The sequence below is a fragment of the Nyctibius grandis genome, chromosome 16 (genome assembly GCF_013368605.1).
Source record: "Nyctibius grandis isolate bNycGra1 chromosome 16, bNycGra1.pri, whole genome shotgun sequence".
In the NCBI taxonomy this organism is placed as follows: Eukaryota; Metazoa; Chordata; class Aves; order Nyctibiiformes; family Nyctibiidae; genus Nyctibius; species Nyctibius grandis.
This window is the reverse complement of record NC_090673.1, coordinates 10,974,576-10,991,885: the sequence shown is the minus strand read 5'-3', so window position 1 is coordinate 10,991,885 and position 17,310 is coordinate 10,974,576. Positions and strand designations below refer to the sequence as shown.

The 17,310-nt window shown below is 65.5% G+C and overlaps 3 protein-coding genes and 1 long non-coding RNA gene across 6 annotated transcripts; 2 read left to right on the top strand and 2 right to left on the bottom strand.

Annotated features, from left to right (window-relative positions):
• The first annotated feature begins 229 nt into the window (after positions 1–229).
• CERCAM (cerebral endothelial cell adhesion molecule) lies at positions 230–6,578 on the top strand. The gene is made up of 13 exons (XM_068413899.1): positions 230–429; positions 2,037–2,147; positions 2,336–2,453; positions 2,534–2,668; positions 2,759–2,963; positions 3,041–3,160; positions 3,294–3,370; positions 3,537–3,643; positions 3,757–3,889; positions 4,058–4,185; positions 4,263–4,466; positions 5,328–5,564; positions 6,227–6,578. The coding sequence occupies exons 1-12, from the start codon at positions 230–232 to the stop codon at positions 5,560–5,562; spliced, it is 1,773 nt and encodes a 590-aa protein (XP_068270000.1). The 3' UTR covers positions 5,563–5,564; positions 6,227–6,578.
• Positions 6,579–8,187: 1,609 nt separating this feature from the next.
• On the bottom strand, positions 8,188–10,270 carry PTRH1 (peptidyl-tRNA hydrolase 1 homolog). Its single transcript, XM_068414083.1, has 4 exons — positions 9,987–10,270; positions 9,725–9,824; positions 9,042–9,087; positions 8,188–8,609 (listed from the first exon to the last, which is right to left on the bottom strand). The coding sequence occupies exons 1-4, from the start codon at positions 10,264–10,266 to the stop codon at positions 8,418–8,420; spliced, it is 618 nt and encodes a 205-aa protein (XP_068270184.1). The 5' UTR covers positions 10,267–10,270; the 3' UTR covers positions 8,188–8,417.
• Positions 10,271–11,164: 894 nt separating this feature from the next.
• LOC137670810 (uncharacterized) lies at positions 11,165–14,579 on the top strand. 2 transcript variants are annotated; one of them, XR_011049361.1, is made up of 5 exons: positions 11,165–11,423; positions 11,609–11,696; positions 12,200–12,543; positions 12,945–13,134; positions 14,035–14,579. It is a non-coding gene; the product is annotated as an uncharacterized lncRNA (long non-coding RNA). The 2 variants fall into 2 exon arrangements; XR_011049362.1 differs by having other exon boundaries at positions 13,792–14,579.
• TOR2A (torsin family 2 member A) lies at positions 12,581–17,305 on the bottom strand. Of its 2 annotated transcripts, none has more exons than XM_068413900.1 (5): positions 17,152–17,305; positions 16,564–16,829; positions 15,262–15,437; positions 14,789–14,916; positions 12,581–14,208 (listed from the first exon to the last, which is right to left on the bottom strand). In XM_068413900.1, exons 1-5 carry the CDS (start codon positions 17,303–17,305, stop codon positions 13,964–13,966), a joined length of 969 nt encoding a protein of 322 aa, XP_068270001.1. In that variant the 3' UTR covers positions 12,581–13,963. The 2 variants fall into 2 exon arrangements, with proteins under 2 accessions (XP_068270001.1, XP_068270002.1); XM_068413901.1 differs by having other exon boundaries at positions 17,178–17,219.
• Between the last annotated feature and the right edge of the window lie 5 nt (positions 17,306–17,310).

Genomic DNA, 17,310 nt, shown 5'->3' with positions numbered 1-17,310 from the left:
AGCATCCTCGGGGAGGGGGTACCGGGGGTGCCCGCCGGCCTCTCGCCCCCTCCCCCGCAAGCCGGGAGCTGTGCGGGGCTGTTTGTTTACCGATCTCGGGTTTATTTAAAGAAACCCCCCCCAAACCCGCCCCCGGGGCTCGCGGCGGGGCCGGGCCGGGGCCGGGGGCGGGGGGTGCGCTGAGCCCGGCGGGTCTCCGCCCGCCCCTTCCCCGCCCGCCGCCGCCGCCATGGGCGCCGCGGGGCCGCTCTGTACCCTGCTCCTGCTGCTGGGCACCGGCACCGGCACCGCCACCGGGCCCCCGCGGTCCGCGCTGGCCCCGCCGAGGGTCGTGCTCGCCCTCCTGGCCCGCAACGCCCAGCACTCGCTGCCGCACTGCCTGGGAGCCCTGGAGCGCCTGGACTATCCCGCGGGGACCATCGCCCTGTGGTGAGGGAGCGGGGACCCCCGGGGGGGCCGGGACCCCGGGGGGAGCCGGGACCCCGGGGGGAAGCCGGGACCCCGGGGTGCGGGGAGTAGCAGGGATCCGGGGGGAGGAGGCGGCTGTGGGGACCCCGGGGGTCACGGGGAGCCCTGGGGGAGTGGGGATGCTGGGGGGGGAACGGGGGTCCTGGGGGGGAACGGGGACTGTGGGGGGAATGGGGGAGCTGGGGGTGGTGGGGACCCAAAGGACCATGGCGAGGGCAAGTGGGGAGCTGGGGAGAATGAGGGGACCGGGTGCTCGGGGTGATCCTGGGGGAACGGGGGCCTGGGCGGGGGGGGACAGAGGTCTGGGGGCATGGGGACCTGGGGGGGACGGGGACCTGGGGGGGAATGGGGACCACTGGGAGGAGCAGGGACCCTGGCAGTAACAGCCCCCCCAGCCCCAGAGGGTGATGAGGGGTGGCCCTGCCCCAGGTGTGGGACCCAGCAGGGCTCCAGGAGGGGCTGGGTGCTGCCCCGCGGCGGGGGGGCAGGACACCCCCCCACCTTTCCCCTCCTGAAGCTGTGGGGCTGGCGAGGGACGGGAGCCCTGGGCTTGGGGAGAGGGGACTCAGCATCACCAGGGACAGGCGCTGCCTTCCCCCTCCCTGCAGGGCCTGGGCCCAGCCCCCCCTTCCCCAAAGACACCCCCCAAAGACCCTTTTACCGTGCTGGGGGGGGTGGCTGGGAGAGGAGCCCCTCGTCCCTCCTCTTCCTCGCTCCGCCGCCGCCGCCGCCTCTTGCCTGAGCTTGTCGGAAACTTTTCTGCAGCTGCTTTTGTGGGGGGCTGGCGGGGGGGTCCTGGCAGGGGTGGCTGGGCTGGGGGTGGGGGAATGGGGGGCCCTTGCCTTCACCCCCCACAGCCCCCGGGACCCCCGGCCGCAGGGCCCTGCGGGGTGTTTCAAGAGCAGGTGCCCATGGAGCTGGGGGGGGGGCACAGGTCCTGCCTTGTCCCCTGCGTCCCAGGGGGACACCAGTGCCCGGGGGGGGCAGTTCAGGGCTTTTTGACAGGCTGAGAGTGCTGGGGAGCGTGGGGACTTGGGGGTCGCCCCAGTGCTCTGTGCTGGGGTCCCCGTGAACATCGTTGCGAGGTCGGGTGGGAGAGTTGGGGACGGCGGCTGTGCACGGCAAGGGAAGGTTTGGGGAGGGGGAGTTTTGCTGCAGGGGGCCTTTCCTCCGGCTGCCAAAGCCGTGGGGTGCCGTGGGGTGCTGTGGGGTGCAGCGGGGTGCACGGGCGGGGGGACAAAGCCGCTGTGCTCCGATGCTGTTCATGGTGGGCAGCAGCAGGGCTGGGATGGGGATGGCATGGCCAGGGCTGCCGGCAGGCTGCAGGGACGGGGGGTGACAGCCACGGGCCAGCCCGGGTGGCAGCACCGGGGAAGAAATGACCCATTTGCAGTCCCCGATCCCCCCCCCGCCAGCACGGCCTCGGCCCCGTCAAATTACACGTTACGTTCCCCCGCGAGGCCGGCGCTGGCTCAGCCTCTGGGCCCCGGGAGCGTTTCCAGTGCGGGGAGGGGGCTGTGGGTGTCCCTTGGGGGGGACCCCCAGAGGCTGACGTCCCCCCGCCCCAGGTGCGCGACGGACCACAACTTGGACAACACGACGGCGATGCTGCGGGAGTGGCTGGGGGCGGTGGGGCAGGACTATCACTCGGTGGCCTGGAAGGTGCAGGAGGAGCCCAGGTGAGGCTGGGGGAGTCGGAGGGGGTCGGGTGTGGGGTGTGAGGGGCTCCCAGAGCAGCACCCCGCTCCCCGGCCGGGGACGCTGCCAGGAGGAGCCGAGGCAGAGCTGGGCTGACTCAGCTGGACACGTGCACCGAGTTTGTGCGTTCCCAGCGAGAGCGGGGTTAACCCCTGCCTCCCCCGCCCAGCTCCTACCCCGACGAGCTCGGGCCCAAGCACTGGAGCGACAAACGCTACAAAAACCTGATGAGGCTGAAGCAGGAGGCTCTCACCTACGCCCGGGAGCAGCGGGCGGACTACATCCTGGTAAGGGACGTGGGGCACTGCTGGGGCGGGGGCTGAGGTGGGTGTCCCCGTGTCTCCAGGACCTGTGCTGTCCCCCCCAGTTCGTTGACACCGACAGCATCCTGACCAACAACCAGACCCTCAAGTTTCTCATGGCGCAGAACAAGTCGGTGGTGGCCCCCATGCTGGACTCGCAGACCTTCTACTCCAACTTCTGGTGTGGCATCACACCCCAGGTACAGCCCTGAGAAGCCCTGGGGAAGGGGACCCCCCCCCATGGTGGAAGAGCCCCCCCACCATGGAGGCATCACGCCGGTGTGCCGCAGGGCTACTACCGCCGGACGGCCGACTACTTCCCCACCAAGAACCGGCAGCGGGTGGGCTGCTTCCCCGTCCCCATGGTCTACGCCACCTTCCTGATCGACCTGCGGAAGGAGGAGACGTCGCGGTTGGCTTTCTACCCGCCCCATCCCAACTACACCTGGGCCTTCGACGATATCATCGTCTTCGCCTACTCCTGCCAGGCGGCTGGTGAGGGTGGGGGGGTCCAGGGAGGGGGTCCGGGGGGGTTTGGGGTGGCTGCGGCGCTCACCTGTCCCACCTGGCAGGCGCGGAGGTCCACGTGTGCAACCAGCAGCGCTTCGGCTACATCAACGTCCCCGTGAAGGCCCACCAGACGCTGGAGGACGAACAGGCCAACTTTGTGCATCTCACGCTGGAGGCCATGGGTGAGCGCCCGCGGGCGGCGGGGTGCCAGGGGTGATGGGGACCTGGTGCCAGTTCCTGGGGCAGGGCTGTCGGCCCCAGTTCCCATCCAGGGGGGTCTGGGCTCCACCGAAGGGGTGTCCCCTCTCTCTGCAGTGGATGGCCCCCCCATGCAGCGCTCCAGGCACATTTCCCTCCTCCCAAAGCCGCTCACAAAAATGGGCTTTGATGAAGTAAGTGCCCAGTGGACCCCCCCCATGTCCCCCTGTCCGTCCCTCTGGCTGCATCCGTCCACGGCAAAGCCCACCATGGGCTTTGTCTGAGCGCCCTGTCCCCCATCCTGTGGTGGCCAGGCAGGCTGTGTCCCCCCGCTGTGACAACTCTCCCCTTCCTCCTCAGATCTTCCTCATCAACCTGGTGCGGCGGCCGGACCGGCGCCAGCGCATGCTGGCGTCCCTGCGGGAGCTGGAGATCGCCCCGCGGGTGGTGGACGCTGTGGATGGGAGGTGACCACAGGGGGACATGTCCCCACTCTGCCAGCTCCCTGGTGTCACCCCGGGGAGGGGATGGGGGGGCGGCTGGCGGGGACACCTCACCGATGCAGCCGCTCGCCTTGCAGCGCCCTCAACAGCAGCGACATCAAGGTGCTGGGGGTGGACCTGCTCCCCGGGTACTACGACCCCTTCTCTGGCCGCACACTCACCAAGGGCGAGGTCGGCTGCTTCCTCAGCCACTACAACGTCTGGAAGGAGGTACGGGGCCACGGGGTCCCTCAGGGCCACCAGCATGGGGCAGGGACCCCGTGAGCATCACCAGGTCTCTGGAGGACCTGGGGAGAGGGGTGTCCTGCAGGGTGAGCGGACCCAGTATGGCCCAGGGCGGTGCTGGGATGGGTTTTCACCTCTGCCCCCTCCCCACAGATCGTGTCCCGGGGGCTGGAGCGGTCGGTGGTCTTCGAGGACGACGTGCGCTTCGAGGCCGCCTTCCCCGCGCGGCTGCGGCGGCTGATGGAGGAGCTGGAGGGGGCGCGGCGGGACTGGGACCTCATGTAGGTGCTGGGGCAGGGGGGGACGCGGGGTGGGGGTCCCCAGGGCTGGCTCTCACAGCTCGCCGGCCACCCCGCAGCTACCTGGGGAGGAAGCAGGTGAACGCGGAGGACGAGGCGCCCGTGGAGGGCGTGCGGAATCTGGTGGTGGCCGGGTACTCGTACTGGACGCTGGCCTACGCCATCTCCCGGCGCGGGGCGCAGAAGCTGCTGGCCGCCGAGCCCCTCTCCAAAATGCTGCCGGTGGACGAGTTCCTGCCCATCATGTACGACAAGCACCCCAAGTAAGGAGCGGGGCGTGCTGGCGAGGCGGCGCCGGCGATGGAGCGCGTGTTTCTTCTCCGCTGTCACTGCACAACCCCGTCCCCCCGCCCCATCCCGGCGTTACTCACGCTGGAGGAAAACATCTGGAGCATGAGCTCATTCCCCCCCGGCCGCTGCCTGGCCGCCGGCCCCTGGAAAATGGCCCTTTGCCAGCGCAGGGTGGGAGGACGGCGGCGGGGATGGAGCTGGGGCTTGGTGCTGGCCCCGCACGGGGGTCTTGGCCCCGCGGCGAGGGGGGAGCAGCCCCTTGTACCCCAGTGCGGGCGAGCTGTGTGGAGCCCTGCCCCTGGCTGTGGGGCTGAGCCCCATCTTGGGGCACCCCCCTGCCCCTCTTCCCCGGGCAGGGGTCAGCGTCGAGGCTGTCTGGGGAGGGGGGGAGGCAATTTAGGGGGTGGGTGAGCGCTGAGTGTCCCAGGGGAGAGGGGGTGGGAAAACCAGCACGTGGGATGGCGAAACAGAGGGATTAGGCGTGTAAAAGGGAGGCTGGAGGCGGCCGAGGGGCGGATTAGCGCCCTGGCTGTGAACCAGGAGTGGCTGGGAGTCCCATGCGCGCTGGAGAACGGCCCCAGACAGCCCTGGCTCGGGGCCAGCTGGGCCCTGTGCCACCAAGGCTGGTGGGGCGAGGTGGGTCCCATCCCCTCTGCAGCTCCTGCACGGTCCCCAGCTCAGCTGCCCTCCCCGGTACCCCGTGTCCCTCCCCATCGCCCGTCCCACACGGGGCCTTCCCCGGGGGTCAGCACAGCTTTCCCAGCCCGTTTCTCTCCGCCGGGCCGTGCTCTCTAAGCCAATTTCCCCTCTCGGCTCCGCTCCGCTTTCCCCAGCGAGGATTACAAGCGGCACTTCGCCCCCCGGGACCTGCTGGTGTTCTCGGCTCACCCCCTCCTGGTTTATCCCACCCACTACGCCGGGGACAGCAACTGGCTGAGCGACACCGAGACCTCCACCATCTGGGACGACGATGCCAAGAAGACCGACTGGGCTGGCTCGCGGAAGACCCTGAGGGACTCGCGGGGCAGCGCCGGGCACCTCCGCTCCACAGCCCGCGACGAGCTCTGAGGGTGAGCGAGGCCGAGGGACCGGGGCATGTGGGGACAGGGACGGGGGACAGAGCGGCTGGGCAGCGTCCTCCTGCGAGCACCGTGTTCGGATGCGTCCCAGGTGCCTCGTTTCTCTTTGCCACGGGGCAGCAGCTCTCCCCATCGCACTCAAAGCATTGGGAAACAGAGACAAGACCTTCCTTCGAGGCAGGGAAAGGGATGGGGACGCAGGTGCCCCATGTGGGGCTGCACTGGGCTGGGGGGACCAGCGGGGCTGGGTCCTGCTGCTCCCCGAGTCCCTGCTGCTCCCCAGCCCCTCGAGCGAGGAAGGAACAACACCCCTTGGCCTCCTGCAAAAGTCCCCCCGGTTTGGAGGGAGCTGGGGGCATCTCGCAGGGGAAAGTTTCACCCCGGCGCTGCGTGTCCCCCCCAAAGCGGGTGTCCTGGGGCCGGGGCGGCCGTGCAGGCAGGCGAACGCCCACGCTGGCGGGGCCCCAAGGCAGCACCGCGGCGGTGGACGCCGGGTCAGACTTTCCCTGTCTGAGGTTGCTTGTGCTGGCAAGCAGAGCCGCGCCGGGAGCAGCCAGACCGGGGGAGGCTGGAAAACAACCCTCTGCTGCAGGCGTGAAGGCGTCGGGGCTGCTCCTGCCGCGACCGCGAACGTTTGTGTCCTTCCCTCCTAGGGACGAGGGACCGTGACCCAGCTGGCAGCTGATCCTGCCCGGTCCTGCTCGAGGGATGCCGCTGCCCCGGATCACTCAGGGCAGGATTTGCCCCAGGGCTCCCAGGGCTGCCAGGCGGAGGGACCGGGGGAGCGCTGTGCTCCGTCCCTGCTGAGGACACATCTCCAGGACCGCCCTGAGCGATGCCAACTCTGCCATCTCCCACCAGCGTGGACTTTGGGGAGTGTTTCTTCAGGCTGGGGGCTGGTTCCTGTGGTGGCACATGCGGCCTCCTGCCACCGACCGGGCTTGTCCCTCGCCGGTGCCGTGTCTGGGCTGAAGCCCAGGGAGGATTAAAGCAGACTGTGTTTGAGCTGACGTGCCGGGTGCTGGCTCTGCCGGGTGGCGTTGCCCCACGTAACGTCCGCGGGGCGCACCCCGCCGGGGTCACCTCGGAGCGGTGGTGGTGAGGGACTGGCAGTCCCCCCGGCCAGGGATTGCTTCGGGAATTAAACCTGGAACGGGGAAAGGGAGGGAGGAAGGTGGGGTGGGAGATGGAGGCTGGCGCTCTCCTTTGGGGTCTGGAGGTGAAGAGGTGGGTGGCATTTCCCCCTGGGAATGCTGGTGGGAACTTTTTCCCTCGTTGGTGTCAGGTTGGGCCGTGGGACTGAAAACCCGACAGCAGCTTGAGCACCGCCACGTGCAGCCGAGTCCTGCTGGGCTCCAGCAGCTGTCACCTTCGTGGCCAGCTCGGGAGGAGGGTGTTTGCGTTCCGAGAGCCCGGGCTTGTTCGGTGCTAAACCTCAGCTCCTCGGCAGGGTGACGTTCAGTTAAAAACTGAGGGTTTTCTGGGGCTGGAGGAGCAATTTCCTTAAAAACACTGCAGCCAGCAGCTGGCTGCTCCTCTGGGCCCTGGAGCGGCTGCTGGTGTTCGCCCCAGGACAGGGGGGTGTTGCCTTCACCCAGGGTTTGGGGGGCTGTGCCCCTTCTCCCCACAGCCCGATGGAGGTGATGGAGCAGTGGGTGGGAGACTGGGTAGCTGAGACCTGCAGCGGGATGTCTGAGAGCACCAAACAATCCAGGAGGGCGTCGTCTGGGGCAGGTTGAACAGCTACAGCGGGGACCTCCTGAAGGAGAACAACTGGCTCCAGGAGATCCCGTGGGACCTAAAGATCCCAGTGGATCTGCTGGAGAACAGGGAGAAGGAGATGGGCAAGTGCATGGTCTGCAGCTGCAGGGTCCCAGCCAGAACAGGCACGGGCGCCACAGCACGGGGGAGAGGTGACGGCAGTGTGGGGACACCTCTGCTTCCCCGCCTGTCCCCTGCTCGCAGGTAGCCCCAGCGCTACGGGAGGAGCTCGGGAGCTGGGGACAGAGCGGAGCAAGGCCTGGTGCCAGCTGGAGCGGAGCAAGGCAGCGGCAGCACTGCGGTACGTGTGACCCAGCGAGGGTCCTGGCGCTCATTCCAGCGCCCGCTGGGGCGCGGGCAAGGAGCTGCCAGCGCTGGGGCCCTCGAGGCAGCCGCGCTGTGGGGTGTGCAGCCGCCGGCCGTGCCCCGGAGCTCGGGGCCTTGGGGACCGGTGGCGGGTGGGACACCCTGCTTCTCAGGCTGCCCCCTCCGCCATGAGACCTGTAACGGGGCTGCGAGGAGGAGCCAGAACTCCTCCAGCTGTCGGGAACTCCAGGGTTTTGGCTTCAATCCACCGAACTCACAAACAGGGAGGCCAGCCCTGACGCTGCCGCTCAGCGGAGCAGCCCTCGTGCGCTGCTGAGCTACGAGATCCCAGGCGGCTCGTGCTCGCCACCGTTTCTCAACAAAGCCGAAGGGGTTTTGGACCCCGCGGAAGCCGCTCCCCTCACTCCCCCCTTCCCACTGGAAGCTTCCCTGCAGCCTGGGCTGGCGGAACGGGGTGGGAACATGGATTTGAGCCGCAGAGAGCTGGGGACTGCCCGAGTTCAGCAGGCGGCACAGGGCAGAGGCGCAGGAGCCAGGGGCGAGGGTTTATTCCATTTCTGTGCCAAACTGCCGTCTGAAGCCACTGCAGGGGTTGGAGTGGGACAGGAGCTGCCTGGGTCTGTGTGGGAACAGACTGGGGCTGCCCCAGCACTCGGCCAGGCTCCTCGGCAGGGCCAGCTCTGCTCCGCACCACGGTCACCCCAGCGAGCCCACAGCGCTCCGTCCATCGGCCACGCAGGTCCTCGGGGGTTCCCGTCAGTCCCCGTCCCCCGGCTCCCCCGCGGGCGCTCTCCTCCCCAGGATGTGCTCCAGCAGGAGCGTCGCTGCCTGGGCCAGGACCTGCTCCAGCCTCTCGCGCTCCCCAGCGCTGAACGGAGCCAGGACGTAGCTGGACACCGTCACCTCACCCTCCGGCCGCCCGATGCCCACCCTGAGCCGGGTCATCTCCTGCGGAGGGAGAGGGAGAGCTGGAGGAGCTGCCCCTCAAGGGCCTGCCTGAGACAGAGCTGGGGCAAGGGGACAGCGCTGCGAGGGGGCTGGGCGGTGAGGGAGCAGCTCCTCATGTTTTCCAGGTGGTTTTGAGTGCCTGCTCCAAGAAACATGATTTTGGAAGAGGTTTTTGCTGGGCTGCGCTGAGATCCCACGCTCCTGCCAGGCCTGGCAGAGCCGCTCAAGCTAATTGTTTCCATGTCCTCCACGGCAGCCAAACCGACATCAGCCCTCGGGGAAGCAGAGGGAAGGAGGGGAAGGAGAAAAGTGGGGGAGAGGAAAGGGAGCAGGGGCTTGTCTGGGGGGAGTCAGAAGAATGGGAGTGGGGGGATGACAAGCCATGCATTGAGGTGGGGGCAGAACTGATCCCTTCCACCGAGGCCCACTCACACTGGAGTGCAGAGCACTGATGCAGGATCGGACCCCATTGTGTCCCCTTGGGAGAGAAGCAGAAAACCCACCATTAGTCTGTAAGAGACCCCCCCACTGCCCAGTATGGACCCCCCACAGACCAGGGGGGTCTCTTGCTGCAGGGACTCAGGGATGTGGTCCCAGCCAGGGGCTGCAGGCCCCATGCCCTGGCTCTGCAGGAACATCCAGCCCCTGGGGCAGAGAGCAGCTGGCTGGGGGGGATGAGGGAAGCAGGGCTGGGACACCATGTTTTGTGTATCTCAGCTCCTGCACGTGTGCCTGAGCACTGGGGCCCAGTGCCATCCTTGCCCCGTCCTGCAGTGGAAGTTAGATGTCTCGAGGCTGACCCAGGAGCTGGCGCTGGGGCAGGCAGAGTGGAGGCAGAGTGCTATAAAAAGCCCATGTGGTGCAGCCGATGGGCTGGATCCAGCCCACAGCTGCTTCCAGGAGGCTCCCTGCCCTTCCTGCCAGGGCAGGAGCTGGGAGGCTGCCCAAAGAGCCAGCCATCGCCTCTGCAGCTGGGATCGGACCCAGGGCTGGTGCTGGGGCTGAAAACGCTGCCAGGCTGGTGGGACAGGGCCAGGAACAGCCCCTGTGCCTGTAAGGGCATGGCAAGGCCTCGAGCCAGCTCACACAACCACAGAGCTGGGCTCACCCCATACCTTGCGCTGCCACCCAGCTTGATCGCCACCTGGCCCAGGGCCTTGTCCAGGTCATCGTGAACCAGGTAAATGTCTTCTGGGCGGAGGTTGTAGATCTCAGCTTTGGAAACAGAAATACAACCCAAGAAATGAGGGGGAGACAGACTCACCAGGCCCCGACCCTGCAGCGCGGGGCTGCAGGGACCTGTGCTGGGCAGGGGGACAGCAGGGCTGTCACAGGGCCCGGTGGCACCGCAGGCTGCGGGGGTGACCGAGCCCTCACCGGCGCTGGCGACGCTGAGCCCGTTGATGTTCATGAGCCTCCGCGGCTTGAGCAGCACCAGCTCCAGGCCACGGGCCGCAGCCAGGGCCACGTCGGCGCAGCACCGCCTGTCCGCTCGCCAGCCCTCGGCCACCGCCAGCTGCCAGGCCAGCCGGTCCAGCACCGCCATGCCTACGCTATGCCGTGTCCCCCGCAGCCCGTAGTTGCCCAGGCCGGCCACCTGCCCGCCGGGTGTCAACAGGGCTCGGAGGGGCCACCATGACCCCTCCACGGGCCTCATCCCAGCACCCCTCAGACCCGACCCCCCTCAGCCTCCAGCCCCTCAGCCACGATCCCCCCCGTGCTCCCCCGGCTGGCTGGGTGCCCTCAGCCCCGCTCCCCTCAGCCCCGGTTCCCCCCCGGTCCCTTCAGCCCTGTTCCCTCAGCCCCGGTCTCCCCGGGGTTCCCCCTCACAGCCCCACTCCCCTCTCAGCCCTGGTCCCCTCAGCCCCGGTCCCCTCAGCCCCGGTCCCCCTCGGTCCCCTCGGCCCCGGTATCCCCGAGGCTCCCCAGTCCCCTCAGCCCTGGTCTCCCCCTCTCAGCCCCGGTCCCCTCAGCCCCGGTATCCCCGAGGCGCCCCGCTCCCCTCAGCCCCGGTCCCTTCAGCCCCGGTCCCCCCCTCTCAGCCCCGTCCCCTCAGCCCCGGTATCCCCGAGGCGCCCCGCTCCGCTCAGCCCCGGTCCCCTCAGCCCCGGTCCCCCCCTCTCAGCCCCGTCCCCTCAGATCCCCTCAGCCCCGGTCTCCCCCGGTCCCCCCCGCTCCCCTCAGCCCCGGTTTCCCCGGGGCTCCCCCAGTCCCCTCAGCCCTGGTCTCCCCCTCTCAGCCCCGGTCCCCCCCGATCCCCCACTCACGGCCCGGCCCCGCCCCTCCGGCCCCGCCCCTCCGGCCCCACCATCACGCGCGGCCCCGCCCGGCTGACGAGCGGTCGCGCGCGCCCCGCCAGCGCCGCCGCCAGCATCGCGCCGCGCGCTCCCTCCTCCCCCCCGTGACGTCACTCCCGCGCGCCGCCAATGGCCTAGCACCGCCCCGCCGCCATCTTACTTATGGGCAGCGCCGCCATCTTGCTTGCGGGCGGCAGGGCGGGCCCGGGCCGCGCTCCGCCCGCCGCCGCCGCTGCGGGAAAGCCCCGCGGCTCGTCCCGCCCCGGCTCCCCCTCCCGCCCCGCAGACGGCTCGAGCAGCGGGGGCGGCTGCGGCAGGGACTGGGGAGCGCAGTCAGGGCGGGCTGGGGGGTTACCGGCAGCCGCGGCCCGGGAGCGGTCCCGTAGCTGGGAGAGGCACCGGCGGAGGGTCCTCGGGCCCGGCCAGTGTCTGTGCAGCGCCGGGTCCCCCGGGAAGCGGGGTCCCCGCCCGCAGTGGTGCCCCGGGCTGTGCCCCGAGCTCCACGTGCTCACGCCTGGTACATCCCCACCCACAGCGCCCTTAGCAGCGGCCTTGGGGGTATGGCTGGGAGGGGGGATGCCTGATCCCTCACCCTCCCCGGCCCGGCTCCAGCCCTGGGTGGCTCTTCCAGGGCTGTGTGACAGTCCCCCAGCCCAGCAGCACGTCACCGGGCTTCGCTCACGGCTCTTTTCCTCTCCACAGCTGGCAGAAGGGGCTGGACTTCTCCTGTGGTCAGTGGGAGGACGCCATCGCCTGCTGTTGGAAAGCCATCAGCCTGGATGTGCAGAGGGTAAAGGGTCCCCAGAGGGCTACGGATACACCAGGCTGGGAGCCAGAGAAGGAGGGCAGCATCCTAAAGGCTGGCTCTCACGCTGGCATCTGGCTTCAGGATGCTGTAACCTCTCCTGGGTAGCTGGAGCAGGGCTGGGCTGGGCCAGCATGGACTGAGGGTTGGTGCAGGCAGAGCTGTGTGATCAGCAGGCAGGGGCCTTCCTCTGGTTCTGCAACTTCCAGTCAGCCATGCTGAACCTCAGGAAAGTGCTCACGCTGCTGCCTGCATGGGAGCAGTGCTCCCAGGCTCACCTGTGGCCAGGCTGACAGGGCTTCCCTGCGGGGCCAATGTTTGCTTGACCAGGAGCTCTACTGCAAGGCCCTGGAGCTCACACAGGCAGCCGAGCTGCAGCCTCACCGCAGGGTGCTTCACTAGGAGGGAAGGCCAGGGCGGCGCAAGGCTGTCTGGCTCAGCTGGCCCTGCCATGGGCTGCCTCCAGCCTTGGCCGTCTCCTCTTGCAGCATTGTGTGTCTTGTGGCCCTCAACAAGCTCCCGGAGTGCCTCCAGATGCTTGACAGAGACCTGGAGGACACAAGGAACCCTGACCTGTACGTGCTCCATGCCTCCTCCTCCGAATGCTACCCACTGGCCTTCCTGGACCTATGCTGGCTCCTCTGCAGAGGACGTCTGGCCCAGCTGCCACCATTTCGCCCCCTCCCCAGGCAAAGGCTGCTTCCAGTTACCTAACTGGGGAGCATCAGCTCCATGCTGCTAAATCCCCAAAGTCCCAGCGCATCAGGCAGCTGTTCCCATGCAACGGCAAATCTTCCGAGTCCTTCCACACTAGCTGCCGTCAGGAAACCAAGTAAGAGACTGTTCCCCAACCATTTATTTCATACCAGATTTATTTTAAAATTAGAAATGCCTGACACTTTTGGAAGAGGCAGGATTTCTGGGTCTGTGTGTGGGCGAGCTCCCTGGCAGTGTTTGGGCGGTGTCTAAAAATCGCTGTCCCCAAAGCCCCAGCCCTGGAGCTGGCATGGTCCCACGCGCTGGCAGCTCGTTTCAGCACAGGGCCTGAGCGGAGCGTCGGGAGCTTTGGGAAGCGTCCCTGCACCCCTCCCTCGGGCAGTTTGTTCCTAGAGTGAACGATTCTGACCTGTTCCCCATAACTGACTGCACAGAGGAGATTAAAACCTGGGCAAAGGCCAGTGGTGCTGCGCACCCCATGCCTGGCAGCGTGTAGCACTGATCTCTTGTCCCCAGGTCCCTCGTCATGACACTCCCCAGAAGCTGAACAGACGCTGGCCCAGCCAAAGCCTGCAAGGTCTGACCAGCAGAAGGATGTACAAGAGGCTCAGCAGCTCATAGCACCAACTCTCAGCCTGCTGTAGAAATCATCACTGAATAAAAGGGATTTTCAAAACCATTGGTGGCACCACGGCCTCCACTGGAGGTAGGACGGAAATTTTTTATAGCTGAAAAAACAAGTGAGAAGCCTGGGGGTTGGTTTTTCTTTTTTCCTGGTTTGCTGCAGGGAAATCCTTCCAGCCTTAGGGGAAAGAGGGACGAGGGGGTGGTGGGAAGAGCCGGGCTCTTGGCAGGACAGGTGTTGTCATCTCCTGCATTACACTGCTGTGTTTGTTGATGGTGAAGCTGGTCCCTACCAGCACCTACTCACAGTGAAAGGAAGCTGGAAAGAAGTTGGCTCTAAAACTTCCTTGAAAAGAAAACTTTGCTACAATGTTTAAGGTGTTCACAGGCCAGCGCTGCAGGAGTCAGCACCAGCACTGTCACGTTGTACCAAGGAGCTGAGGCACAGCCACGCTTAAAAGGGTTCTAAAAAACTGTTAAAATGCTGTAGGAAAGAAATATGCTTGTGTGGGCTCAGAATCCTGATGTGTTGGGTATCAATGGTTGCCGGGAGAGGGGAGAGCGGCAGGGGGTTGCTGCTGACAGGGTGAGAAGCCTCCCTGAGGCTGCAGCCCTCCTATGTCCTGCCCTTGTCACAGCTGTCTCGGGTGTGCGCTGGGCTGGTTGTATCCACCCTCACCCGGCCAAGGGTAAATCAGTAAAGTACTTTTAATCACATCACTTGCGCTTGGTCCCGCAGGCGCATCCTGCAGCGGCCTCCGAGGGGCTGGAGGGACGAGTTCAGCAGGAGAGGGCTCGTGCTGCGAGAGGGAACATGCATCTCCCGCCGCTCGTCCCGCCAGCCCGGGGCTCTGCCGCTGTACAGCTCCACATACATCCCCTGCGGACCTGAGCGAGGCCCTTGCCGGTGGCTAGAAGAAAAAACTGATCCGAGAGGCCACTGTTTTGCAGCCTGTTGATGAGAATATTTTCTCTTCTTCAGGGAAGTAGGGGATGCTGTCGGCCACCTCCTGGACGACACCCGGCCGTACTTCGAGGCCTTGCTGGACAAGCTCGCTGATGACACACTGCTTTACGTGGTGGCGCTTCAATGGGAGGAAAGGCACAACAAAATCAATGAGATGTTCCTTGATGATCCCAGATTTCCAGAATCCACCTGCAAAAGCAAAGGAAGAGACAGGTTTTACCTTCAGCGAGTCTCTGCAGTCCCTGGAATTCAAAGAGCTGCTTTGTACAAAGCCAAAATACTCATATGAAGACAGATCTGCTCCAGTTTTGCACAAGGAGAGAGTTGAACCCATCACTTGTCACCCCCTTTCCCCCCAATAGACTTGTCTCCACGAATGGGGGGTTTAGCTGGACTAGTGAGAATTTAAGCTCTGCTCCATGTGAGAAGGGCAAGGCAAGGAGAACCAGGCCAGCGGTGTGGATCAGTACGTCCCGGTGCCTTCCCAGGGAGCGTGCTGTGCCGTTTGCCATCCCCCAACTGTGAATACACCTTGTCTCCAAAGAGCTTTGCTAAATGTGGCAACAGATCTGCTGGCTTGGAAGGCTGGGCTATTCCTTTCGTTCGCCAGGAAACCTCGAGGGGGTGGCAGTTCCCTTCCCTCAAAACCCCCTCGTCCCTTTCTGGCCTCCTGGGAGGTGGCAGGCGGTGTTGGCAGCTGCCTGGAACGGGCCTGGCTCCCTCTGCCGGGCTCTGACCCTGCAGGAAGGGCTCTGCTCCACGGACTCACCCTGAGGGTTTTCAAACACGGCTTTGGAGATGGCCGGCTCCAGGTCCTGCAGGCTGATCTCCTCCCGGTCCTTGCGGGCACGCCAGAGATCCAGCGTCATTTCGTTGATCTGTTCCCCTCCTGCGTTGCTGCACAAGAATGAGATGCTTATTCGGTGTGTGTCTGGGAAAACGGTGTCGTGGGACAGAGGTGGCACCTGACACCCTCCAGCCTGCACGAGAGCAAGCCAGGACCTCCCAGCTGCCTGGCCTGAAATGACTCCTGTAAAGGCAGCCAAATGACAGGGACAGGAGAGCTTTTTTCAGACTCTCCACGTCTGTTTATTCACAATGAAATAGCGTCTCTTGGTATTTGTAGAGGCTTGGAGAAGGAAAAGCAAAACAAGTGTGTGCTCTGCAGCAGGTATGACCTCTGCCCACGTGAGCAGCAGTGCGCTGGAAGGCCCCGTGGTGCCACCGAGGGGCCTCTCTTACCTTACGAAGATGAAGATCGCTTTGCGGTAGTTGGTCCCGTACACAACCCACGAGGGCCCCAGGAACGGTATGATCACGTCGATCAGGCCCGGGTGCATCTTGTCCATCTCTTCAAAGAGGAAGGCCGACCGTCCGCAGTTTGTCAGGTTCCCTTGGATCCAGCGCTTCAGGCTTTCCTAGGAAAGACACCCAAGAGCCGTAAGGCAGGGAGATACCGAGGGTGGGGAGCGAGGCTCAAGCTCCCCCGGAGCGAAGGCTGAGGCCTGAGCTCACCCGGAGCTGAACCTGCTGAAAGCAGCTTGTCCCTGCACAGCCCCACTGCTCGGGGCAGGAGTGGCCAGCACTGGGGAAGCCTCCTTTATGCTGGGTTTCACACAGTGCCTGTTACCGGCTTTATCAGCCCATTGTAGATCTTTTACTACAGATTTAAAGGAGGCAGCAAACTAAAGCTGGGGATTCAGACTCCTCCAGTTGCCCACATTCTTCTCTTTCACTGTGTATCTACACAGTTCCCAGCCACCGAGTGCCTTTTGCCAGCTCCTGTCCTGAGGCAAAGACACGTGCCTGCGCTGACCCAGAAGAGCTCTGGCTCTTTACCACTTTACCAAGTGATTTCAGTGTAGATGCCAACCCACTCACGTCGCCTGGGGACACGTGTAACTCCTAACTGAAGCACTTCACCCAGTGTGGGTGCTACCTGCCTGGGAGTATTTCTCCTAAGGACACAACACAACAAATAACTTCTCCAAACACCCAGAAAGCAAATGTCCAGGTGCACAGATTCCCTGCTCCGCTGAGGGTTTGGCAGCTAACCTTCACAGTGTGCCTTCTTCCCTTTCTCAGCTTTAAGAGACAGAGTGACATGGTTAAAGAGTCTGGAGCTGCTGTTCGGGAGCTGCTTGCTCTGTGAGGAGGGGATTACAGGTCCAGCGATACGCGTGTTATCACAGCCATCAAGATGTTTGGAAATCAGGGTGAGAATTTTAGTGCCTTTCATCTAAGCTTTTGTTTGTGTGTTCAAAGGGCTGTGTAAATATTTAAGGAATGAGAAGGTGATCGTGGCAAGGACTGCTGTGGTGGAGACGAAAGTGATAACCGAGTGCCACAGTATCACAATTACTGCTGGATCCTTCAGCCAGCGTGTGGAGCCACTCACTCAGCAGTGTTTGAGGGTAAAACAAAGAGCTTTTATTCCTGCTACACCTCAGGAAACAGCCTGAGTGCGTGTGTACTGAGGAGCAAGATGGACATAACCAAAAATAACCCCAGCCCAGCAGTACTGTGCCGAGAGGCGTCCCTTACCTTGTAGTGCTCTATCTGCTCAGCGTGGGGGAAGTGCACTATCGGGGAGAAGTGGTGGACATAGGGGCTCCGGAGCCCGCCCTGGAAGAGGTAGCGGATGAGCATGGAGCTCACGTAGGTTTTGCCTGTCCCAGTGGAGCCGTGGAAGGACATCACGAGGGGCTTCACCGGATTCCGGTTCTCCAGGAACTCCCTCACGCCCTTCATCACCTGCTGCCTCACCAGCGGCTGCCCCACCAGGTTCGTGGCCAAGTCACACTCCAGACCTGCAGCAAAGTCAAACCACGACTTAGAAAATGCAGATAAAATAGCTCCGGTCTCACCCTGCGGCTCTCCCGGCTCCGAGGGCCGCTGCCTCGGGCCCTGTCAGCCCCCCGGGGCTGCGGCACGGCCCTGCCGCCCAGCCGGGCCCCTCCGCGGCATGGGGAGGCCGGGGGCCCCCTCCGCGCCCCGCCCCAGGGACGGTCCCCGGGAAAGGGTCGCCCGGAGACACCCTGGCTGCCGGGACCCCCTCGCCTGCCGCCTCCCCGGCCTCAGGGGCAGCCCGGCCCCCCCGCGCCTCGCCCCCGGCCCGCCGCCCCTGCTGACCGCGCAGGTCGGGCCCGAAGCCGCACTCGCAGTCCGCCGAGAAGCCGCAGCGCAGCGCCCGCAGGTCCCAGGCGGCAGCGGCGGGGCGGGCGGCGGCGGCCGCCACCAGCAGCGCCAGGGCCAGCGCCGGGGCCGCCGCCGCGCCGGGGGCCATGGCGG

Coding starts and splice junctions, on each gene's coding strand:
- CERCAM (XM_068413899.1), top strand. CDS start 230: ATGGGCGCCGCGGGGCCGCTCTGTACCCTGCTCCTGCTGCTGGGCACC. Junction 2,964..3,040: donor CTACTCCTGCCAGGCGGCTG/GTGAGGGTGGGG, acceptor CCCACCTGGCAG/GCGCGGAGGTCCACGTGTGC. Junction 4,467..5,327: donor ATGTACGACAAGCACCCCAA/GTAAGGAGCGGG, acceptor CGCTTTCCCCAG/CGAGGATTACAAGCGGCACT.
- PTRH1 (XM_068414083.1), bottom strand. CDS start 10,266: ATGAGGCCCGTGGAGGGGTCATGGTGGCCCCTCCGAGCCCTGTTGACA. Junction 9,825..9,986: donor GCTCAGCGTCGCCAGCGCCG/GTGAGGGCTCGG, acceptor CTGTTTCCAAAG/CTGAGATCTACAACCTCCGC. Junction 9,088..9,724: donor AAGCTGGGTGGCAGCGCAAG/GTATGGGGTGAG, acceptor TTCTCTCCCAAG/GGGACACAATGGGGTCCGAT.
- TOR2A (XM_068413900.1), bottom strand. CDS start 17,305: ATGGCCCCCGGCGCGGCGGCGGCCCCGGCGCTGGCCCTGGCGCTGCTG. Junction 14,917..15,261: donor GCGATCTTCATCTTCGTAAG/GTAAGAGAGGCC, acceptor ATTCTTGTGCAG/CAACGCAGGAGGGGAACAGA. Junction 14,209..14,788: donor CGTGTTTGAAAACCCTCAGG/GTGAGTCCGTGG, acceptor TTGCTTTTGCAG/GTGGATTCTGGAAATCTGGG.